Source organism: Filicampus tigris, chromosome 17 (genome assembly GCF_054856515.1).
Source record: "Filicampus tigris isolate MCC_2025a chromosome 17, RoL_Ftig_1.0, whole genome shotgun sequence".
Classification (NCBI taxonomy): domain Eukaryota; kingdom Metazoa; phylum Chordata; class Actinopteri; order Syngnathiformes; family Syngnathidae; genus Filicampus; species Filicampus tigris.
This window is the reverse complement of record NC_141233.1, coordinates 11,101,708-11,127,515: the sequence shown is the minus strand read 5'-3', so window position 1 is coordinate 11,127,515 and position 25,808 is coordinate 11,101,708. Positions and strand designations below refer to the sequence as shown.

Here is a 25,808-nt window from a genome sequence, read left to right as displayed (position 1 = left end):
TCACCTGGACAGAAAGAGTTAGACAACTCAGCTGCCTCAGCAGGCTCGTCATGTTTTTAAACTGTATTTGTCTCCCTGTAAGTCAAAGAAAGTGGAAAGTCGGTCACAGTTCAAATCTTGATTGGATTAGGAGATTTTTTTTGTTCTATTTTTTGCTGCGCATCAGCATAGCCGTCACAGATGGAATTGTACAGCATGTGAAAGTGGCTCCCTCTCTTGATTGGAAAACGATACAACATGAAGCCACATTTTAGCATTTATTGGCCATGTGGGATTTTTCTCGCCAGTACATCTCATTTGAGTAATTCATATTCCATTATTAAGCAGACCACCTGGCTTTGAAACCCCCAAGCTGCTATAAATCCCGCATAGTATAAGAAATATCATGTACAGTTGACTTTATTTGATTTAATTTAGCAATGCAATTAATAAAACACTGTACACTGTATCACATTTCCCCCTGTCGCTGTGTTGCTGGAAGATAATAACTATGCTGTGTGAAAGGCATTTATTTCAAGTATAATAACTTAATAAGTAAGTAGTAACTGAGAGTAAACAGATGCTTTTCTTGTAATTTTAATTAAAGTTAATTAAAGAATACATTTGTTGTGGTTGCCGGGCATAGAAAAGTTGTGCACTGCTAAACTATATGGACAAAATAATAGGAACTCAAATTTAATCAATCAGGCATCCACATAGACCACTATGTTTCATTTGACCAAGACATTATGGGCAATTTTATGCTAATCTACAAGGTTAGGGAAGGCCCATTTGTGTTCCATCAAAGTTCACAAAGCATTCTGGGAGGAATTTGCTTTCCTTCACGTCCACTTTGATTCATGTCTGTTGGCCTAATACTTTTTGCAGTATAGCGTCACACTCTGCATCTGATGACGCATCCGTTGTGTGTCTCAGCTGCCTGGCGAACATGAGAAATAATGAGAGGTGCTAACCAGTCGTGACAAAAGCCAGCGACAGCACACCTGCGGCTTGCTTTGTGACAACCACAAAACAAGATGTGTTGACATCTTTCTCAAGGATCATGTTGTGTGAAAATAATATTTGTCATACAGTGGCACATGCAGCTGGGGACAACACGGTTCGCTTGCATTTGAAAACAAACAAGTAGACAGTATGTACTGTAGAGTTAGGAAGTGCAGTGTAACATGAAACAAGAAACAGAGTGGCTACTGTTTAATGGCTCATAAACAGGGTTCATGATGCGGATTATGACAAATATTCTGGACTTTGTAGTTGTTTGATCTTCCTTTCCTCCTTATGGTGATTTTCTCCTGTCTGGGAAAGAATCCTGTTGGGCAGTTTGTAGAGTTTCGGTAAAACTGGTTGTGGTACACACAAAATGTGTTCCTAATTCTTCATTCGGTGACGAGGGTGGAGCATAGTAAACTAGTGGTTAGCATATGTGCTTCACATTTAAGAGGTTCTGGGTTGAATCTCAACCCAAATTCTTTGCCATACACTCCAAAAACAGTTGGGTTAAATTTGCACAATTTGGGTGAAAAATTGACCCAATTATTGGATCAGTCCATTTTTGACCCAAACTGGGTTATTTTTTACCCAAGTGTTTTTAGAGTGTGAATGAGTGCGAATGGTTGCTTGTCTATATGTGCCCTGCGACTGCCTGCTGTTGGCTAGAATACGCTCCATCTCACATGTGAACATGAGGACAATTACGATAAAACAGTGACTTTAAACCTGTGGGTCGGAGGACAGCTTGTAGAAAAAATTACATGGGTTTGTGTTTGGATTTTTTTTCGATACAATACAGAGACGTACCAAGTTCCCATATGGAACATATGGTAACTGACAGGAAATGTTACACACTCGTACTCAAGTCAGTAGTTTACTCTAACCCTATCCATCAACGCCTTTGTTAGCTTCCACGCCAGCCCCTCTCCCTTCGCTCTGTTATGGCACTCCTGCAGAATGGGATGTGGAGGCGCCCGATGGCTGTGAAGCCTGCCCTCTGCAGGAGGGATGTAACGTTCCTACCCGACACTCCCCACCCCACCTCCACATGTGCTAGTCCGTGTGTTGTGTATTAATGTATGTTTTTTTTTCCTTTTTTTTCAAATCTACACTGGCCTCCCCCTAAGAGGACCTCAGCCTGGAGTGGTTGTTTTTTTTCTCCCAGCTCCCTTATGTTTTTTTCCCATCTGCTCCTTTGAGCTCTGGTAGATAGGGCCTTAAAATAAAATTCAAGATTTTTATCAGACTCAGAAAATTCGACTTCCCCCCCTTTTCAAAATAAAATTTGCTTTTTGTTTGTTCCCCTTGATACTACTCTTCTATTATGTCATTCGTTTGTGTAGACATACATAAGGAAGAAGCCAGGTGAAAAGGGTGGATGAAACCATGTTTATTAAAATCGGTTTAAACAACTTACTAATGAGCAGAGAACATCACTCACCTTGCCAAGAACTGTTCATTTAGCAATTAATCTGTTAGATAACCTTTGCGTTCATTCCAGGGATAATGAGACATGCAAATGAGATTCTCACTACGCTTCAATCTAAAAGGCTTTTTGACAGCCCAAAGAGAAATTTCTCTCTATTGCCTCATTTTTCAAAAGTGTTCACATTTCCCATTCTTGGTAGTTGTTATGACATATTACAAATGAGAATGCATGGACATGTAAATGTGAACTATGCACATGATAGATAATCATGGAACATTCTTAGTAGGCTCAAGCCTTCTCTTTCAAGCTGAGTCACACTACGTTTTTCATACTTATTGTAATAACAGTGACTACAGTTTATTCAGTGGCTCTAGTTGGCGCATGTTTAGGTAAAAGTCCAAGAAAAATCTCAAAACCAGGTTAAAGTAAAAAAAGAAAAAACATTCTTAGTACTTTGAACACAGCATGAGACTAATGAGACTCTGCCCTTGTTTTAGTGATCATGTGTTTTTTTTAAAAGTTATGTTATATCTATATATGTTCGTGTTATGCTATTTTTTAAGGTTTGCTATATCTACTTGTTCTATGTTCATTTTTTATTGATGTTCTGCACTTTGGATTTTGTGTATGAAATGTATGTGTATGAAATGTGCTATATAAATGAAACTGCCTTGCCTGTGATAGCAATATCTTTGATCCCAACACCCTCATGCTGCAGAAAGGAGATGCTCATCCCTCTCAGTTAAGGATTGGTTTTAGTGTATGGTGTATTTTGACTGGAGAAGAAAGATTTTGGCTGGATAGGGACCGAGCAGCAAACGTTGCAAGGACGCTATTGTTTTTCGTAGAAATTCTTCTCTTCTTCTTCTTTGTAAAGACTTGCATTTTTGAGGTACTAAATTATTATTATTATTATTATTATTATTATTATTATTATTATTTGCAGTACTAGTAGTAATAGTAGTAGTAGTAGTAGTAGTAGTAGTAGTAGTAGTAGTAGTGGGTGTTTTGTGTGCGGGTTGTGTACATCACATTGTACAGTTTGTTTGGGTTAGGGTTAGAGTAATCCTATGTCTTTAATTGTATTTGTTTTTATTTTTGCCTTGTTTTACTTTGCTGTCGGCATTGTAAAGGAGAATATGTTCTCAATTGCTTTACCTGCATAGTTGAATAAATGAATGAACTTGAGTTAATGGGACCAAGCTACCACTAGAGGTCGCTAAAGTACTGTTTGTACACCAAAGAAGGTTGTGCTAGCCTGTTAGCAATCCAGCGCTAGTGTGTTAAATTAATAACCAGTTTTTAGATATTCTATGTCCATCATGCTTACACTGTAAGTGATAGTAGCCGCCGTGACCGCTCCATCTGTCCACATTGTTGAGTGCACGAAAGTTGTTCACCGTTCAAAGTGACCCTCCTTGCTCCAAATCCGGAAATGCAGTCCCCGTTCACCCTCCATGGCGTTCAACAGGACGACGATGTTCTTACAATAAAACTACATTTCCCAGACAAGAGTGGGTGGAGTCTTGCGTGTGCTTGACGTAAGGTGGGGCAGTTCTTTCGCCTAGTTGAGAGGCAACAAGTTGGCTGGGGCCAGTAGAGCTGCTACGACTACTCCAGGCTTTGAAGTGCTGCAGGTGTCCAACGCGGATGAATGAAAATGCGTGAGGTTTTAACCTCGCTCCCCACATAGCGCCTTGTCGACATGGATGCAGTGGAATAACCCTTTGAAGACAAAGATACGTGACTTTGTGACAAGGTTTTTTTTTTTTTTTTGGATGGGCAGTGCACATGCCACGCTCGTAACTAGATTCGTGTGGAACTTTTAATTTATTTTAAGACATCGTTTCAAGTATGGCGCTGGCCAAATTCAGCAAAATACTGCGTCTGCCCACTCTCGATATTAAAAAGAAAGTCAAACAGTACGAGCACGTCCACCGCGACATCAATCCAAGCGACCAATGGGACGTTGTCGGCGAGCTGGGCGATGGCGCGTTTGGAAAAGTCTACAAGGTAATGTGGAACCCGGACTAATGTAGTTTGTGACAAATTGTTTTGGGACTTGAAATTGTGCAGTTATTCTGAGAAAGACATTTAAGTACTAAATTCAGCTGTTTGGGGTAACCCTGACACTTGGCTCTTTGACTCAATGACTACAATTTGGTAGCCAATTTTCCAATTTTCCCTGAATTAGGGACACATAATCTTGTTTGTACAGTTTATAGTTCGTGTAACCGCATATTTTCGGTCAGGAATGGACTCCACTCTCTAATACTGTGTTGTGATGCAATTTTTGACACCTGCTGCAATTACCGCTGCAAGGGAGCATGTGCTATTATTTGCATGTCATTAGTCCAATAGCATAATTGAATCATTTTAGAAAGAAGAAAAAACGACAAATTAAATAAGAGTTGCCTCGAATCAACCCTTTTTGCTATTGTTTGGGGGGAACCACATTGGTATTTCTTATTGATATCGTCACCGTATAAATGACAGAATTATGCAATTAGGCGATGTGTTAGTTCGTAAACAAGGTTATGCAAAAATTGCAGTGAATAAACTTTGTGAAGCTGATTCGTCAGCCAATGAAAAAGCCATGGAATTTTATGTGAATCCACAATTTTTTGGCTGTTGATGCTTTCATGTTTTTCTTAATTTGTCAGTGAATAATACATAGGCGTGAGTAACAAATAGAAGGGAAAGATCAAAAGTGGGTGTGTATGAAAACATATGATTTGGTGTTGGGCCATGGCGCTTTTCTGCACCACTAGTTAACATGTTCTTAAACATATCAATTTTAATTGATGTGTTTTCAAATTCCAAACAATGCTCTCCTTTTCCCTTCTTAAGAAATGTTTTGTTGTCTTTTTACAATATTGAAAAAAAATCAATTTGGACACATCATCATTTTGCTTTCGTTATCACCAACTCAAGATGGTGACCTGTACTCTAGAAGTTGTGCTCCACGTAATTTGCTAAGTTTTCCATTATGCGTTGAGTCTCTTGTTTTGCTCTTGACACTTCTTCAAGCTTGTACCCTTTCCTGATGTTTCCAAAACAAACTAGACCAACGGGTTTCGCCGATGCTTCTGGAAACAACAGTCACACAATAGGTTTAGCACATTTTTCAAATCAACCACCCATTCAGTCATCCTCCCTTCCCTGTTCAGGAATCCCAAGTAAATCCAGCTGCAGGGATACTGAAAGCACTCTTGTGTCCATTCCTTACGAACAGGAGCAGCAGAATTTTGGCTCAGGTTTAATCTGGATGTGTTTGCCCAACTAGTTGCCTCCTGTACAAGCCACCAGTGTCTGTGCACTGCCCAGTTGAGTACAGTGGATGTCTTTGATATTTCAGCAGTCTGCTTTAAAGAAGCCGCGCTTTACTGGAAGTCAATATTGAATGTAAACTGCAGTTTTGGTCGACAGTATCAGGACTCAGAGTAAAGGTACATAATTGTGCTTGTACTGTGGTTTTACTTGATCTATTAGGCCTTTGGTCAATGGTTAATAGGTGCTTTCATATAGAATCTATATGAAAGCACCCCTTAACCATATAAATACTGTATATTATAGATTATTCCTGGAAGGACAGATATGTTTCTCAGCAGTCACCCTTTTTTAACCTGCAGTACTCTGAATTGGAATAAGAGCTCATAGTTAATATCTCAGCTTCACTCCAAGGTATACGTCATGGTTCCCCTTAGTCTTTGTCCTTTGTCATGTGGACACGCTTCAGCTGTTTGCTTTGCATGAATGGGTGGAAGGAGGACAGTTCAACACCTGCAGCTGTCAGATGGAAAATGGGAGCATGTGATCGCAAAGAGAGGAAGTTATGGGACTGCAACTCCCTGCGCCCAAACGTTCAGACCGATCACTTTCGATGTGGAAGGAAAGGGGCCTCAAGTGGTAAAATTCACTGGTTCCCAGTATATTTACATCTTTACTATTGAAGAGTATATCCCTTGTAAAAATTGTTACTTGGAGAGTGTTTTTGAATCTCTCCGACAAGATATTTGATTTATTTGGAAGACTTTTGCTCTCGCTGTTCAACTCTGACCATTATAATGGTGACTTATCGCCACCGGTAAGAATGTATTGTACCGCTGTCAATCTCAAAAACGAGTTAATGACACCGTGGGGAAAATAACAGTTTGTGCTTAAGGGAGTTTTGATGGCAAATCACTGCATGTAAGTATGTGTTAGAAAAAATCCTCATGTAAAAAAGCATCCATGGTTAAATATTTAGGGGAATTAGGTAAATGCAACACGAGTACAAACTTTATTGACTGATTTCTGAAAACGTTGATCCACCTGCCTTCACCCAAAATCAGACTTGCGGGCGAGAAACGTTTGTCCATCCATGTAAACTGTGAATTTAAACATCAGGGTCCAACATTAACTATAGCCCGATGGCCAAGGGCCATCATGTGACTGTCGGGTCACCTGAAGTTCACTGATGCAACAGTACAAATTTCATAAACAAACGTGATGAAATCATCGACTTCTTAAAATCAAATCAACATTTTGATTTTTGTCCACTAAAATTGATGAATCATCTTTGCTCTTTTTAATCACACCCAATCAGACTCATTGTGCGCTACATACTCGCATGCATTTTCGCCACGGAGACTACAAGCTTCACTGTTTCATCAACATGTAGGCCTACATATTTTTTTACAAGTTCATTAAGTATTGTTTAAAACCACCATATCTATATACTAGGAAGTGGAGAGTATGGATATGTATCTTTTAAGCGGAGACCTTGATCGCCCACTGACGCTATACTCTTGCATTTTGGCCACTGAGATTACACCAGGGTCTGACATTAATGGTGGGCCAGTCTGAGACTGTATAGAGCCACCTTACAGATACTAACCAGACCTGGCCATTAAAGATTTCATTAAAAGGAAAGTCAACCCAAACATCTTTTTTTCCAGAATATGTTCTATGAAAGCCCACTAGTTGAAACAAGGCATTCTGGTTAATATTGCTTTTGTGGAATATGAGAAATGCCGCCGTTTTTACCCATTTTAGGGCGCGGCCATTTTGGAACTCTGTCGACTGAAAATGACACTGCTCAGGGCTCAGGTAAGAACCAATTATGGCTCAGCTTCAGAAAACCTGAGGCCTGAACAACTCTTGTCGACAGCAAGTGACAAAATGGCCGCCCCCTGAGATGGCTAAAAGCGGGTGCATTTTGCTGCTTAACTCATATAACTCATATTCCACGAATGCAATATTAATTAGAATGCCTTATTTCAACTAGTGGGCCTGCATAGAACACATTCTGGAAAAAAATATGCTTGGGTTGACTTCTACTTTAAAAAATACAATCAGCACATTCTTGCTCTTTACACCAAACGTAAACCACAGTATACAAGTAATATTTTCTGAAAGGCTCACAATATATACTTGGACATTTTTTTGAGCAGCTGCCTTGAACGACCAATGACGCTACATACTCACATGTATTTTGGCCACACTTGTCTATTTCAAACACAAGTAGGCCTACATAAGGAATTGTGAATTACATCAAGTATCGTTTTAAATCAGGGCCAGTGAAAGTTCTGGCCGGGCTACCACATCTTAGCTCAGGGTGGGCCGACATGGACACAACCCCAACAACCTCAACCCAGAAACATTCATAATGTATGCTGCCTGGCAAAAGACCTGGACTTGGGACTTAAGTCTGGCCTACTCTTTATATATATTTTTTCTTTTAAACTGGGATCTTTCCTTGCAAACTTGCATTCATGGGTGAGAGGCATGGGTGTCAAGTGAAGTCGCAAATGTTTCCCCTCACTAATTAATGAGCCACGTGCCTCTTAGCCCATTTCCCTGCTGTCGTTGCCGCTGAAGTGTTTCCATAAACACGTGCAGACTGTATAAGGTTAGGCTCCATCAAGCCGTCATTGTCAGTGATGCCCCCGAGGTTCTGCCATGTAGTCTGCTGCAACCTCTAGTTTGATCCTTATTGGATGTTTCGCTTGCTTAGCTGTTGTGTACATCTCAATCTCCTCTAATCAAATGAAAGAAACTAACTTGAGTGTCATCAGTGCAAGGGAGTGGACACTTCCTCCTTTGAAAAAAAAAAACAAAAAAACCCCCAAAAACAGCAAATGTTTATTTGAGCTTATGCTCAATTTAGAATTGTGCAAACATGTACCGTAGTGTGATGCATCTCATGTGAGGTCATCACCAGTGCTGTGTATAATCTCAGGAGTCAGATGGCCCCATGGCGACTGATAAGAAACTGCATGCTGGGTGTGGGCTCGTCATATGGGGAGTCCCCTCATTTCATATTGTTTCCGGCACTTTTCGTGCTTTCATACTGGTCGTGGTCACAGGGCTCTGATCAAGTGCAGGTCCTTGCAAGAAAGATTTATGGCACTGGTTGCCTTATTGGCCAAATGTTCTTTGTACTATAAACGTTCCTCATTCTCTCTGGGAATTGCTGTCTCATTCATCATGTGGTCAGCCAGCCTATTATTTCCCAAACTAACCAACCTGCTTTGCGTGCTAGAAATGTTGTTTTCAGCATGTTGCATTTTAGCGAGACCAGTGTTCCGTCTTCACTTAGGGTGTGCAGTTGAAGCACCGCTGTGTAATGTGCTTCACACTCACTTCCCTCCTGTAAATGCTTTAATTCATGCTTTTGAGTGTTGTGCTGCCGGGGTAAAAAAAAAAATGCATCACTGCGAGCACCCTCCCAGCGCACCAGAACAAAGCGACTTTTCTCCCTCAGAAATTACGTTATGTCTTATTACGCTTGATGACAGGCATTCACTTTATGATTGCTGCGGACATAGATGAGCTAGTGTACAAAAGTAGTCAGTGTTACACACCTTTCCAAACTCTCTCACAACTTGTTTTAGAAAAGCAAGAACTGACTTTAATTGCAGTTCAACAGACAACATTTCACATTGTTTTCCATATGACAAGAAAGGAGCCCAGTGGCAGGAAATGGCATGGTCACCCATGCTGTACATTGCCCAAGAGAAGGTACCCATTTGCTAATTGCAAAAGCAATGATTTATCTGCATGTTGGAAACTTTTGACCTGAGGTATGTGCTTCCAAAAATTTTGCCACGGTCACCTCTACTCACCTGTAAAACTCTGCATTTTACTGCCATTTGCCTTATCTATAAGTGACGTGATGAAAAATGATTTAAAAGGATGTATTTTTGTGAAAAGTACAAGTTTTCTTTTTAAGTCCTATAGGTGGATCGTATGGAATCTAGATGAAGGGGTTTACGGGTGACTATTTGATTCATTTATTTTTGAAGTATATTATTAATGGGATGGGGGCGGGGGGGTTCTTGATGTTCTGAACTCCTGTTTCCGTACCAGTGTTGTATTGAGCAAAATCATATAAGCAGTAACATCTGATTTTGTACCTTCACCACATCTTTTGCTGGCTGAAAGTAGTGGACAGCAGCCTTGGCCAGCACACTGACTGCAGGCTGATGGATAAACAGTTTATGCATGATGTTACGAGACAAAAGATGCGCCATGTGGCAGACAATGAGTGAAGTCAGGCTAAGAGGTAGGGCGCTCTCTGTGTCGGAGAATTCCAAACAGGAAAAACAAGAAGTGAGAAGTCTCTGTGAGACATGAGACTTTTTTTTTTTCCTTCTCAGCATTGTTACTTTAGTACAGCCAGTCATGACAATTTATGTTTTTGATGGATCCCTAGAACTATACATTGCATTTATCACTGTGCAACTACATCCAACGTTGTTCCCTAGAACATGACAAAGCAGTGATGAAGCCATAGCTGACGGTTATCAATCTTGTCCTTATCTCCATGGAATTTAGAATCAAATGTTTTTGAGTGTGATACATTTATTTTATTTTTTTTGTGTTTAAAAAAAAAAAAAAAAAAAAAAAAAACTATAAAGGGAACTCTTGACGTGACACTCGGACAGTAATTTGTGTCACTTGTCAGTGTAGGCACGCCCTTTTCTGTGTAAGAGCTACGGTATGACATTCACTCTCAGAGAGTTTGTTCAGCAGTAGCTGAAATGCCACAATAAATGTGCTTTAAATTGTAGTAAAGACTCTAAACTTTCGCAATAATGCAGCATACCTTTCAGAATGCCCTTTTTTTCTGTGTATCTGACCAAACATTCCACAGCTATGCACTGACGTCATACTAATTTGAAGTGGCCTTTCCTGGTCATTTCCTCTCAAGAACTTGTATACAGTTTGTACCTGTGTCCATGTAAACAGACACGTTTGCCTCCTCTTTCTTGCAAGGATCCCAATTGGAAACTACAGGGCTGGCCAACAAGAGGGCAAGGAAAGTTGATGGTCGTTACATAATTGAAGTTTGTCAAAACAACTAGAAAACGGAAAGAAAATTGGTTCCATAAATTTCTACCAATAGCGCTGATAAAATGTCAGGGTACAAAATTTAAGGCATAAAAATCTATCGATTGTTCCTTGAGACGTAACAATAGACTCACTTGTTTTTTTTCTGTTAAATTTCCCGAATGCAATTTATATTTAGCGCATTTGGATTTTTGTGGCAAAAACAGCTTGGATTGGTTTGTATTGATTTATTGAGAGAGAGAGACCGATCTTTAAACCGTATATTTCATCAGTTGTGGCCTCAAAGATGGTGTCTTTTTAGCCTTTTGAATTCCGACCCGAGACAGCTCATTTTATCGCCGCGGGTTGTTTCTGGAGAGGTGGTGTATAACGGAGTGCTGCGGTCTTCACAGTGGAGTGAGTATCTGGCGTCTTAGTGTTTACTGTTTCGAGCCTTGTTAACCGAGCGGCCGACGGACCGACGGATTGATGGTCGGGTGAGACGTCCTGTTGACTCACACCCCGGGTTGCCCCGGGTGGTGGCCGTTCAATGCACACACTGTATGGGCACGCAGTGCATGAGATGGGTAAAGAAGTGTATGGCTGCGACCTCCGACTGTTGATTCAGATGTTTTCCCACAGCTCCTGTCAAACAGCGAGACATTAGAAGTCAATTGGTTGTTTAAACTGTCAGCTTCCTGTAGGTCACTGAGGGGTCCTGGCGGGGGCTTGGTTTGGTTACATGTGTGCATGACAGTCTCATTTTTTAACACTAATTCAAAATTCATTACGGTATAAATCCAAATAAAGTATTTCAAAGTTTGGTAAGAGTTAAACTTTTCCTAATACCCAACTTTATATAAAAATCAGTTAATATCTTTTTGTTGAATAACATTATGGTATATAATACACAAACAATAGTGGAATGCATTATGGTTTTCATGTTCATGTGTTTCTACCTTAATACAGAAATAATTCGTACTTCCCATAGCATGTTTATTTTTCTGACCAATCTTGAAGCTAAAGATTGACACATTTACACTTTCAAAACTGTGTTCATATTGTGTATGTTTAAAGCTTGTCTCAGACAGACTCTTTATCATGTCCACCAGGCCTGCAATAAGGAGACTGGCGTTCTGGCTGCAGCCAAAGTGATCCAAACCAAATGTGAGGAAGAGCTGGAGGACTACATGGTTGAGATCGAAATCCTGGCCAAATGCGACCACCACTACATTGTCAAGCTTCTGGACGCCTATTATTACAACAACTACCTCTGGGTAGGCAACACCAACACTTCTCTGCTACCTTCCTCTTTGCAAATAGAGCACAATAGAAATCAAAACAAAATGGAGCACACATGTTGACAGGATGTTCTCGCCCCTCTCTAGCTGACTGGATGTATTCAGGGAAACATGTCATCAAAGCTTGATTTCTCCTATGAGACTTGGTCTGTTAAAAGTGAAAGATATCAAAAGAGATAGTTAAAATCCCTCGGGTGCCATAATGCATCTGAGGTGACCCGAGCCTGGCCCTGAAGTTACTGCAAGAATGTGTAGTGTATTGCTTTCGGTGCAGAGTTTTCTGCTCTTGAGCTATTTTTCTCCTCAGTATAAATTGTCAACCCCCCTCTTTAATCTCCAGGTTCTTCTGGCCAAGGAAAATAATGACCTCGCGCTGCTGTGACCTTGGAATATTCTAAGAATTGCAAGCCAGCCAAAAGACTAAAGATAGTTGTCATAGTAATGTTGCAGCAATCATATACAAATGTGACGAAATGAATAACATTGGTGATCCACTTTGAACATCAACTGTTTTTACTTTGCACTTTAAAAATGAGCAAACGAACCTCATCTCTGATGTGTTTTATTTTTTTATTAATTGTATCTAGTGAAGTGCAACTACTTCTCACTAAAAGACAGCGTGCACACAAACACAGCTGTGGCATAGCCCGTACGATTGTCATGTTGTCATGGTTTTTGTTGGCCATAGTTGGAATTCCTAAGCCACCCCCATCCCCACCCCTACCCTCCTAAACGGTCAGATCTGGATTCAGTGAGATAGTTTGTGCAACAAACATCCTTGCTTGCCTATTCAAACCACATTACATGTCTGTGTGTTATCCCTCTTACAGATACTACACAGAAATTCCCTTAAGATTTCTCGCTTTGTATGTAATCCCAGACTATGAAAAACAGAATATGGGGCTGAGTGGTAGGTTTCCACTCTCATGAGGTGCTTTTTGAGACATTTCCATAATGAAATATATCGCAAAAGTCGAATGCGATTCCACTAGTTATGTGACCCCCGCCCGGTCACGTGCATGAGAAGTCACATCTTTGGATTCATGGCATCCGCTTCCTTCGTTGTCTGTTTAAAACAGTCAAGGCAACAGCAGAAGACACAACCAAAGAAATCATAACAACACCTTAGAGTTTTTGCAAACAACTCTGGACATCCATCTCCTAGAAACAAACCTCTCGCGAGAACATTTAGTGAAATTCAAAGAGAATTACGAGATCTCATGAGACGGAACGTTACGAGAATTTTGCCCGAGAAGCTAAACACTCTTCAATGGAAACACCTACAAGTACAAATTGTACTTTATTGAAATTGTAGGAGTATTGATTTTATTTAGCGAAAAAATATAATGGTACAAATTGTACTTGATTGAAATTGTAGGCGTATTGCTTTTGTTTAGCGAAAAACTGTAATGGAAACCCAGTTAGCTAGCTAGCTATTGCCAAATGCAGAAAATACATCTTCCATTCAGATAGTCCGCTGGCGTGGACGGTTTAGAGTGCCATGTCGTTTTTAAAAAAAAAAAAACTTCTGTCTGAAGAGTATTGAGCAATACTGTATCGTTGCAAGCTTATTCAATACATTTACTTTTAACAATATGTGTATTGGATTAACTGGACAATGGTGAGGGTAACGTCAAAATCAAATAAGAGCCTATTAAGGACCACAAAAGCTGATGCAATATTTAAGAGGGCTGTAAAGTGGCTTTGCCACCACAGTAGCAATTAAATCATTAAGCCCATAAACAATCCATCTGTGTTTCAGATGTGTGCCGTCTTCGCACCTTGAAAGCCAAATGACTTGTCAGTCCCCTAAAGTAGAATAGTTGAAAGTGATCTATGAGTATTCTTATTGGTCATTGGAATCATGAGCAGAGCACAACATTAGACAAAACTCCACCTGCAATTTATGAGATCCAATCCACAAAAAACTGCCTTACAACTATATAATAATAGGATTAAAAAATATTCGCATTAGAGAAGAGAGTTAAAATAATCTGCACGGCGTAATGCATCTGAGGGGACTGTTTAGTTGCAGTTATAGTCGGCACTGTCATATTGAAAGAAAGTACTGCAACAATGATCGACTTCATTCTTGCTGGTTTTGTGACATTTCGCTTCAAAACAAACCAATGTAGTCATTAAAGTGGAAGTCAACCCAAACATATATTTTTAAGAATATGTTCTATGCAGGCCCACTAGTCGAAACACAGCATTCTGATTAATATTGTGTTTGAGGAATATAAATTAAGCAACAAAATCCACCCGTTTTAGCCAGCTCTGGGGGCGGCCATTTTGTCACGACCGATCATAGCTCAGCTTCAGAAAACAGGTGAGCCGCGATTGGTTGTAATCTGAGCCAGCCCTGAGGGTCTGTCGACAGAAGTGACAAAATGGCCGCCCCCTGAGATGGCTAAAAATGGGTGGATTTTGCTGCTTAACTCATATTTCATATTAATCATATTGCCTTGTTTCTTCAACTAGTGGGTCTGCATAGAACATATTGAAAAATAAATGTTTGGGTTGATTTCCACTTTAATTACTTATTTTCATTGGTTGGTTAAAAATACACACCACACTGAGGTGAACAGATATTCAGAGCTTATATTAAAAGTCAAGCTTGTGTTTAATGGAGCAATTGCTCATACTGTACTCGGACGTCAGACTGTGACAGTAGTTTTGCTTTATGGTGTTTCTATGATACTGTCTTTGTTTCTGCTTGTTCCGTTTCATACTACTACACTACACTGTGGTTGCTAGGTGACTTAATGACATTGCAGTTCCTCAATTGAGGACAGTATGTTTTGTCTTTGCTGGCAGCTTGTACACCTTAGGGAAAACACAGATGACGGCACTATTCATACAATGAATGTGGTCGTAGTTCATTTAGGCTTTAGGGGGACTGCAGAGACTCTGCTCCCTCTTCGATGGAAGTTTTACATTCTTTACAGCGCTCCCTCCACATGAGGTGGGAAAATCACACAACTGTGACAAGGAGAGGGACACTGCTGCGTCAGCTCAACCCACACCTTTTCGGATTTTCTAGATTGTGATTTAAAATAGAATAGAAAAAAACTACAGTAGCTTCTCCAAGTTAAACTTATATGCTTTTTGACATTAGAAATAAATCAGTTTCGTTTGGAAGTTGTGTACGAGATCTACCAGCCCATTGTGGAAATGTTGCTAGTCCAGTCAGGGCACATGCTTCACTGCTGCTCACCAATTTACCCTGCTTCCTCAGTGTTAAAGCAGTAAAAGGTTCGGCTGTGTGGGTGTTACTGGAACCCAATCCCATTAATTCCATATATGGGCTTTAGGGCTGTCACTAACAAATCAAATGTACCGCACGGAAAGGTTTGAGGCAGAAATTGAGTTGGCGAACTTTTATGGTCGAGTTAGTCGATTTTTTTTTTTTTCCCCAGTTCTAATGTTTTTTATAGCTACTGCAATACTCATACAGTATTTATTGGACCTATGTTAATCTCAATGTGAGGTTGAGACTAAGACGCATGACTCCCAAGCTGTGTCATCGAGATCTTATAGTCATATCACGAGGTAAAAGTTTAAACATTTCGCTTTATTCATCTCCCTTAGGAGACATTTGTCTTGGAGCATGGGACAGCAGCATACAAGAATACAAACAATCATACATCGGCACCATGTATAAACACCACATACACATTACATTAGCGCAAAATGCCTTGTCTCCCCGTCTATCCACACCTCAGCCTATTGGCTGTTCATATTGATTAACAATATCATTAATTGACTAATGATACCATTGCCTTGCCAGATTTGAATAGTTCATAATCACAGGTCAGTGCACCTAATGAGAACCAACACAAGAGCTGTATTTAAAATGCTGCCTTTACAAACATACTGATTTAGAGTACCATGAAAAGGTATTACTATAACATGATGTGAGCCATATCGTAATATTTTTGTGAGCTTATTTAGTTGCGCAAGTAACTTGTTCCAAATCAAATGTCTGGGGTTCGTCATGATGGGAAAGAATTGGACATTTGTTATAGTACAAGAAATTACATTGCACTACTACCATAAAGTGACTTGTGTTGTGCGGGATCAATTTTCATAAATTAAAAAAAACGTGTCTAATGATAAGATGAGTACAATTAGAGCATGTAACACACATTATTTATCGGCACATATAACACACGTGGTTTATAGGTCATGTTAAGCGTAACTGATAATACATCAAACAAATACAAACAAACTATTGACTGGTGTGTATTTTATTTGACCCTGTTTGAGCTTTTATGTGCTCATATGACTTGAGAGTGTGTTCATGATGAAGGTATGCATACTTGATTTCATTTCATCAACTTCCCTTTCATGTGTGTTCCTTTTTGTCTATACTGAAACTCCACACCCCTTGCACAGTGCTATGCTTTCACAGTTTTGTCATACCGAGGCGTGATGCTTGCAATGAGCTCATGGTGCAGATATTAGAACATTTTGGTTATTTTGCATCTACAGCACAGGATCAGACTACACTTTTTTTTTTTTTTTTTTTTTCTCCAGAAAATGATCACTTAATGATCCCCTACAACTCCAACACTATGCAGTGTAACCTGGGAACTTGAATGCTCTGGCAGTCAAATAACTGTGAGACTGATGTAAAAATACGAGGCTAATATTAATATATAAGTATATAATAATATAAGGGTTCTCTTTTAAAATGAGAAAAAAAGCCACATTTAAAAAGTAGTGCTCTTGACCTGCCGTTCGTTGTTTACAGATTTGTATTAATTTTTGATAAATATGTGCAGACATAAGCCATATGTTGTTTTAGCATGTTCAATCAACGTTTAAAATTAAATGTTGGTCTTAGGTAAACAAACATCCTTCTCTGAGTAATTGAGAACTCTTCATATGGTCCAAAAGTCGAGAAAATAAGTCTGAACTTTGATTGTCCCTTGGTCAGACAAGATAAGACCGTAGAACTCTAACCTCTTCACCTGCTTGTATTTAAGTTTTCCCATTAACTCGAAAATACATCTGTCCTAATATTGAGTTGGGACCTGGGGTCATAGAGCAACCCTGGAATGATAAATGAAAAGTGTATTTCACTACTTATGTCCCTATAGTACACAGCATGTGTGTGCGTGTGTGTCAGAAACTCTATGAGAGGAGAGGAAATGAAAGATGCTTGTTAGAGGTTACTGTTGGCCAACAAGACATCATTTTAGGGAGTGTCCTGTTTTCTTTTTTCCTTCTCCTCTCCTCTCTCCCTCCGTGTTTTGACTTCACTGTTAAACTGCTATTATACTGTACATGTGGCCTGGGTACTTTAATCCAAATCTTGCTCTCAACTGTCTGAGTCTATTCTAGTACTTTTACCAAATGTATTTGTCAGGATTCGCTGGCATCCGCTCATCTCAGGAAAAAGAGCATTTGACAGTTTTCATGTACCGGTACTTTGAAGTGCTTCGATTGTTTTACATAAGGATGCACTGATATGGAAACCAGTATCTCTATCGGTGCCAATTAGGCCTGTCACAATAAGTAAACCTTTAGGAGATATTTCCTAGAAACTGGTACGATAAACAATACTTTTGTTTTTGAATATACAATATGAGTACAGTATTCAAGTGCAATCTTTTTAAGAGCAATTAACTTTTAATTCACAAGAATATTGAACATTGCTATTGAAATGTAGAGCAATAAATAACATCTCTTCAATAAATGAAAAATATAAATACAACTGTCGCGGGCTTCTAAACATGTTTAGTGGCAGAGTAGCAGGATGTCTTTTATTTATAATTCCATTTCTGCTGCTCAATTTTCTGTGATTGTACAACTACAGCCGTCAGAAAACTTGGCTTTGATTACACCAATTCTCTCTGGTTCAGCGCTGTCCACGCCGTATGCCTGTGGGGGGAACGTGTGTGTGTGTGTGTAATGACTGACAGGGGAGGGAATGAAGCATCACGATTAAGTGTTGATGACATATGTAAACAAACGTGCATGTGCAGTAAAGGTCAATTTATTGAGTGTGGACAAAACTATTGCGTTGATTTCATGTAACGATATGTCAAAATAGTAATTGTCATGACAGGCCTAGCACTGATTCCATACGTCTGTACCGCATTGAAAAATACTCAGATACCATGACACCGATACCACTTTAGTTTCCAAAGCCACGTGGCCCGCTCAGCTCGTTGCTGCTGAGCTCTGGCCAAGGCAGTTGCGCTCCCGTTGCAAAACCGCGGGAGATATAGCCGGGCACTACTCCGGGAATGGAGTCAATGTCAAGAACATTTCCCCATTCATTTTTCATGTGGCAAATAAAGTACATTTTTCTTCCCCAGATCATGATTGAGTTCTGCCCAGGAGGAGCTGTGGATGCCACAATGTTAGGTAAGTCTCCCGTTTGGTCCAGCATTCAGTTCTACACATGCCAAATATTCAGTGTTTTTGTCCACAATGCTTCTAAAACTAAGTTGGCCTTGAAAGCCCCCGCCAGCAGACACAGTGAGGAGTCCTCTGCTGTGGGAAAACCCTCTGTGTGTTTTCACAGTGTAATCCATGTCCTTATATCTGCATGTACCCCCACTGCAGCTAACTAAACACACCTTCTCTTATCCGGGATTAGCAACGCAGCAAGGCTACCTGTGTGAAACTTTAGTCACAGGATGACCTTTTTTAGTATTTAGTGGAATTCACTCTCTAGATTAGCCTCCCTTGGATAAGAATTTGTGAAATTGGCATCAGTTCAACACTTCACTCTACATCCTTCCTATTTTTGTACCTTGTTCCCACCTTTTCCTTTTATCAGAGTTGGATCGAGGACTGACTGAGCCCCAGATAAAGGTGGTCTGCCGGCAGATGCTGGAGGCTCTTGCCTACCTCCACAGCATTAAGATCATCCACAGAGACCTGAAGGCCGGCAACATCCTTCTCATGCTGGATGGGGACATCAAACTAGGTGAGGGTTGACTGGGCATTGAATTGTTCTATTTAGAGGCTTCCGTTCCTTGCCGACCCTTGTGGGAGGATTTCTCGCATAAGAAGAAATGGCTACACACAACTGCGGACAATTGTGTTACATTGTAAAATGTATTAGATTAAAGCATAGGCCTATCTTTTGCATATCGCTGGTGTCGGGCCAAAACCACAAAGTCACATTTTGGTAAATTTCTTTTTTTTTTTCAAAAATCTATACTACTGGTCAGTCCACACGCGTGAGTGTTATTTTTACACATTGTTGACCAATGTAAAGTGTTGAAAATAGCTTGCTGTCTTTCACGACGCAATGGTAATGATTGAGCAAACTTGCCATTTTTGTGGTCTCCTGACCACATTTCGGAGGTACAAGGTTTTGGCCCGACGCTGGTGATATATGCTACTGTGGTTCTGGGACACTACACAACTGTGTTTGGCCACCCGATATATTAAATATTTTGAGTTTTATCCACTTAAATTAATCAGTCATTGATCATTTCACCTCACCGGACACATTTTTTGAGGCATCAGATTACACCCTTCTGTAAAGAATGGCGTGAACAAGATTTAAAGCACAAAAAATGTAAAAAAATAAAAATAAAAAAATAATCTTTTAAAGCTGAAGTCAACCCAAACATATTTTTTTCGAGAATATGTTCTATACAAGCCCACTAGTTGAAAGAAGGCATTCTGATGAATATTGCGTTTGTGGAATAAAAATTAATCCACCCGTTTTTAGCCTTCTCTTGGGGCGGCCATTTCGTCACTTCTGTCGATTAAAAATGACATCACTACTGCTCAGGTAATCGTGGCTGACCTGGTTTCTGAAGCTGAGCCGTGATTGGTCGTTACCTGAGCCCTGAGCAATTGTGATGTCATTTTCTGTCGACAGAAGTGACAAAATGGCCGCCCCCTGAGATGGCTAAAAACGGGTGGATTTTGCTGATTAATTTATATTCTACAAACACAATATTAATCAGAATGCCGTGTTTGAACTAGTGGGACTTCTGGGAACATATTCTTAAAAAAATATGTTTTGGTTCACTTCCACTTTAAGTCAAGTGAGCGGGTTGACATGCTGGCAAGTGTTAGAAGACAAATTAGCATTGTTTGATAAGGCTGTTTATGGAAACCTAGTCCGTCTAGCGTGTTTGTCAACTAGCAATCTCATTCCACTCTATTGTGGTTGATACTAAAAGAAAAAAAAATAGAGACAAAACACGCTATGCAAATTTTAACAATGAGAAACACAGTTAATAGCATACTGAATTAAAAATAACTACTGCTCATTGGAAACTGGATTTAAATAACATCATATTGCATTGCAGATTATTATTTAAACTTGGTATTGGTGCATGCCAACACCCACAACTGGAGCATCACTGTGTGGGAAAACATCTCTCATACTTTTTTTTTTTCCCCAGGGACCCTTTTGAAGAGTGCTCTGCATTCCTCACATTGCTTTGCCAAAGTTGTGGATGCGACCCGGTGGCTAGCGTGTTATACATTTAAACCGCAGCCGTCCAAAAAAAGGGGCGGAAGTGGTTTCTTTAATGTCATTCAAGCCATAAAATGTTGAAGCTCGTGTAATTTTATTTTTTTTAATCCAAACAAATTCACACACACATGTATTTTTAGAAGAGAAACTCCAACGGATCTCTGCTCTTAATACTTCTAGTAAAACTGGCTTTACCTGATGCCGTGTTGCAGTGTGTCAAGTTCTTAGTTACCGTAACCATGATGTTATATGAAAAATGAAACGGTGTATTCTAATTTCATATGTTAGGTAGTTTTAACTTTATTTTTTTCCGTTATAAACTGGGTACTATTTTTGATTCCTCTTTGTTTTTTAACCATTGTCTCACATTCTTTTGAGGACATTTGATTTTTCTTATTTGGGTGTTACCTCTTCAAAGTCGTCACAGTGACATTTTGACAACCTTGATGAGCTTTTTGTAGCTGAACAAACATTTTTGTGTCAATCACACATCTAATTAACAAGATGCTTGGGAAACACCCTACCTGCTGCGTCACGAAAGGGAACAGTGCACCCTAATAGGTTAATTCTAGTGTCGCAAATGTGAAAGGAAATCCTTCACAGGCGTCTTTGCCCTTTTAACTGCCAAACTTGTTACTCTTCACGACATGACCTCGTGTGACACCCAAATAAATAGATGATCTGCCTCCTACCTCATGCCAGTCATAGGAAAGAAGAAGGGAGTGGACCACTGATTAAGGTTTAACACTACATTAGAAACATTTAAATACCCTTATACTTAACTTATGTTTACGCTTCTATGACCATTATCACTATTAAAGTGCTACTCAATTTTTGTAATAATTGTACAGGTTTTATGAAGGCAACATTTGACCTATGTGGCGATTCCACAGTGTATTGTGTCCTATTAGTCAGCTAAATATGCTTATAGGCTGTAAACACGTGGCAAACAAACTATTAACTCCAAAATCCTAACTCTTTTTGTGTTGTTTTCTAGCTGATTTCGGTGTGTCTGCTAAAAACACCAAAACCCTCCAGAGAAGAGATTCTTTCATTGGCACGCCATATTGGTGAGTTTAACATGTGGTCTGACTCAGCACCATTTAACCAGTTGAACCCCCAAATGCTGAACTGATATATGGGACACATATACCTTTCCTCTTGGAACTAAATGTGTGTTTTTTTTTGTCCTGTTCAGGCCTTGCTCTCCTGTAACCTGAGCTGTCAAAAATATCATAAATTCAAGCACAACTTTAACTGTAGGAACTGAAACCGAGGCTTCTTGGGAATGCTTTTTATCTTTTAGCCACAAATCATCCATTAGGCTTTAAAAAGCGTGAACTCTCTCACAAATTGAATCCTTCATTGTGTCACAACAGACCAGTTCTCTCCTTTTTACCTGAACAAACCGGCAGAGTATCCTTTTGAAGGCAATCCTTCACAACTGGGTGCTCCAAATGAGTGAATGTGCCTTGGTCAGTCATTGCCTAAAACAGGTTCAGCATTTGTCAAGCAAGACTTGCCCAGTTGAGTAACAACAATGCACAACGATTAGTCCTGAAAAGGCTTTATTGTTGATAGTTTTAACTTGGAATCCCTTATTACTAACGTCAACACAAAAAGTGGTGTGGAAACATGATTTTCTTTACCCTCTTAGTACAGTGATTGCTGCCGCACGCTCTAATCAAGGAAGGGATCTTCTTGTCGATACATGCAAAATAGTAGGATATTACTGCGTTGAATGTTTCCAGACGCAAGCTGTCTCAGGAGTTGCTGCAGGGTTGCATTCAGGCTACTTAATATGACACCGTTCTCTCTAAAAGTTTTGTCTCTCTGCCAGGATGGCCCCAGAGGTGGTAATGTGTGAGACCATGAAGGACGCTCCGTATGACTACAAGGCCGACATCTGGTCCCTCGGGATTACGCTGATTGAACTTGCTCAGATTGAACCGCCGCACCATGACCTCAACCCCATGCGGGTGCTGCTGAAGATCGCCAAGTCAGATCCTCCCTCTCTGGATCAACCAAACAAATGGTGAGAAAAGAGAAAACATTCCCCGAGTTATGTAACATTTCACGATGTGAAATTCCTCAGGTTCCTTGCAATTAATGGGATTGATGACTCGGCCCATAAAAATGGTTGTTTCACGTTCCATGTACAATAGATGCGTCCCAGTTAATCATCAGCGAGACAACCACTTAGCAAAATTATTACCACACCCATGATGGATGCTTCTTTTCGAGTGATGAACAAAGAAGGCATCTTTAATTACCTTTACAGCTGCCTCTGTGTCGTGGAGGACGTATTTACACATGAGGTGGTAACTGTAAAGATGAAGTTTACGATTGCGTTGAAAGAGGAATTACTGCTTTCAACTCATTCACTACCAGACATTTTCAGATTCTTTTTAACCTAACGTTTGAAAAAAAAAATGAAAAAAAAAAATACAAATAAATTCCTGGGATTGAATGGCTGGACTGTGAAAAGGCAAATAAAATTTGTCAAACAGTGAATGAGTTAAAGTGGCTTTCCTCCATATAAGGCAAGCACAGCTCCGATACTGTATTTTTATTATTTGCCAGTGCTACATCTGGAAATGAAAAAAAAAAAAGTCTATTATAAAGACATTTGTACAAATTAAGGTTTTGAACCTAATAAATAAATTCCCCTGGCACTTTTTATGAGGTTATGTGCTATTTTTCACCTTCTACTCTCCAATACATCACACGGTCATCTCTCCACTCAGTGTCATTGGACCTAAAAAAGTGCTGATTTCCACTCCTCACTTTTACGAGCCGAGATTCGCAACACTGCTTTCATAAAGGTGCCGAAAGTGGACTCGCGATGAGCCGCGTAGCAATCATTCCTGTTGAGAGCTCACTTTTGCGAAACCCAGATGTACACAGGAGAGGATCCGCATGTATCAACATGACACATCCATCACTGTTCTGACCACTATACAATGTGAAGCTGTCCTACATAGACCCCCCCCCACCCCAAACACACACTTTTCCTCACTTCTTTGTTTATATTTTGTGACTGTTTTCACAGGTCACAAGAGTTTAAAGATTTCCTGAGGAGAGCTTTGGATAAGAACACAGAGACCCGTCCGACTGCAGTACAGCTCCTGGGGGTAAGGCAAGATGCATTACACTGACAGTGTTACTTGGCACACTGACGTGTGAGGAAACATTATCTGTTGTGTCCTTTATATTGACCCTATCAGAGTCGGGGGACAAATCAGACCTGAGCTGCCAATTTTTGTGACTTCTTGAACTTCCACATATTGAATGTTACATGGACATGTATGAGGAAGTTTGAGTACCGTATTTTCCGGACTATAAGCCGCACCTTTATATAAGCAGCACCCACTCCATTTAAAAAAAAAATATTTAAAAAACATATAAGCCACACCTATGTTGAACAATTTGATATTTACTGCATTTACAGAACCATTTTGAACTGTAAATGTACATGTATATACCTGAACAGATTCTTTCCTAACTTTTCTGATTAAAACGGAACAGAACCAAGAGAAAATAAACAGTACTTATCTTCATAGAGCGCCACTATTGGTGAAAGAAAAAAACCACAGAATAGCCGTACCGGCCTATAAGCCGCATGGTTTAAAACCTAAGAAAAAAGTAGCGGCTTATAGTTCGGAAAATACGGTAATTCAAATGAATGCAGAACAAAAACAATCCCTGTTTTGTGGCTAAAACAGCTTCTAAAAGACTTTTCCCCCTTAAAAACATTGATAAATCTCACCTAGAAAGGCACGTCAAGTTGGAAAGATTTTTGCCTGCATGCCAATACTAAGGCTTTCTGGCAAAATAGAGTTCAAAGCAAATATTTCTATTCACTTGTTTGCATGTACAAAATGTCAAAGCGCATTAATTAAGAAAAATGATATGACTTCTCCCTGCCAAGTCTCTCGGTTTGGTTATGAAATAACTAATTAGTATTCAAACTAAAAGCAGTGATACCACAAAGGAAAAATACCTAAAACAGATGCGAGATACTGTCGACACTCCACAGAGTGGATTTGAATTTGAAGTTGACTAATTTTGGGGCAATATTGTAAAAATGAAAGAAGTGCTTGAAAAATGTTTGAATCCGTTTTATACGCCGATAGTAAAATCCGATTGTGGTATGACCATGCGCTGTCACATCTTGAGTAAAACTCAGGCCAGTCTGATGCCTACTGTTTCCCCAAAGAAATCTTAAGAAGGAAGAAGTAAAAATGAGCACGGCGTGGTTTCAAGCAGGAGAGCGGCATCTATTAAAATTCCGAGCCATGGTTTCCTGCCTTGATCCCGCGGCTGAGGGAAATCCAGCTGTTTACATTCCCAGCCCCGGCCGCCGCGAACATGTCAGGATCACGCCTGGCCTCGTTCTCCACCGCTGGCCAGTTGGGGAGATGAAAAGCCGAGATCCACGCAGGCACGCTGGGGGGGGGGTTGTGCCTGTGTTCTTTTTCTACGATGGGGAAAAGAGACGGGTGCGGCCCGCTTTTTGGTGACATGCTGAATGTTTTAGATGTGTATCGTGGCTTTGGCTTGAAATGGCTGTCAGATAACATTTATTGCAATTAGTTGAGTGCATATATGTTTTGGCGTCAAATTATCGTGCTTTAAAAACAGTGATGCAATGGTCAATCATGGCTAGGAGTATCATTACTGAGCTGCATGAGTGTGTGTTACTGCAGCAGTCACTCTTATGTGTCATTTATGTCCTTGTACTTATGTATCACTCAATCGGACTTGCAGGAGAGTGTCCATCCAAATTTTTCACCTTTGGAAAGATATTGCTCGTACCCTGCTGTTTGACCGTTAAGTGTGGAGTCTTGCAGCATGATGTAAACAAGTCCCCTGCAGCATATTTAAGATGATCTTATAAATGGAAGATGCCATCTTTTGCTGTGAGTAACATTCCAGTAGATGTTATTATCGCACGACAACGTTGCACGTTTACAAGTTCATGTTCCAGCGAGCCACATGACCAATTCGTTCTGACCTGTCTGGACATTTCTTCATATTTGGTAAAAAAAAAAATGTATACAAATGCACAAATACTATTGTTTGATTCCTACTATTGAATCCACAGTCATCTCACCTAGCCAATGTGTCACCCTAGGCGAAATTTTGTGGCGCCCCCCCCTCCATTGATGTTTTACTGTACATACGCTTACAAAAGAAGTTTTAAGATTACTTTTAATTCATGATGTCACACAATTTAAAAAATAAATGGAATATTTGCTTTATTTGATGACTGTAGTGTCACTTTGCAGTTTAATATTAAAAGTATTTA

The 25,808-nt window shown here is 39.9% G+C and overlaps 1 protein-coding gene across 3 annotated transcripts in view; it reads left to right on the top strand.

The window, feature by feature from the left end:
• Positions 1 to 4,000: 4,000 nt before the first annotated feature.
• stk10 (serine/threonine kinase 10) overlaps positions 4,001 to 25,808 on the top strand; it is a 33,818-nt gene continuing 12,010 nt past the window's right edge. The window contains exons 1-7 of one of the 3 annotated variants that reach the window (XM_086012483.1): positions 4,001 to 4,432; positions 11,848 to 12,012; positions 18,366 to 18,414; positions 18,833 to 18,982; positions 21,495 to 21,567; positions 22,338 to 22,532; positions 23,550 to 23,631. In XM_086012483.1, coding sequence (XP_085868609.1) covers positions 4,274 to 4,432; positions 11,848 to 12,012; positions 18,366 to 18,414; positions 18,833 to 18,982; positions 21,495 to 21,567; positions 22,338 to 22,532; positions 23,550 to 23,631 — 873 coding nt within the window. In that variant the 5' untranslated portion in view covers positions 4,001 to 4,273. Of the gene's footprint in view, positions 4,433 to 9,273; positions 9,487 to 11,847; positions 12,013 to 18,365; positions 18,415 to 18,832; positions 18,983 to 21,494; positions 21,568 to 22,337; positions 22,533 to 23,549; positions 23,632 to 25,808 lie in introns of those variants that run through there. The other 2 variants (XM_086012484.1, XM_086012486.1) reach the window with 2 other exon arrangements.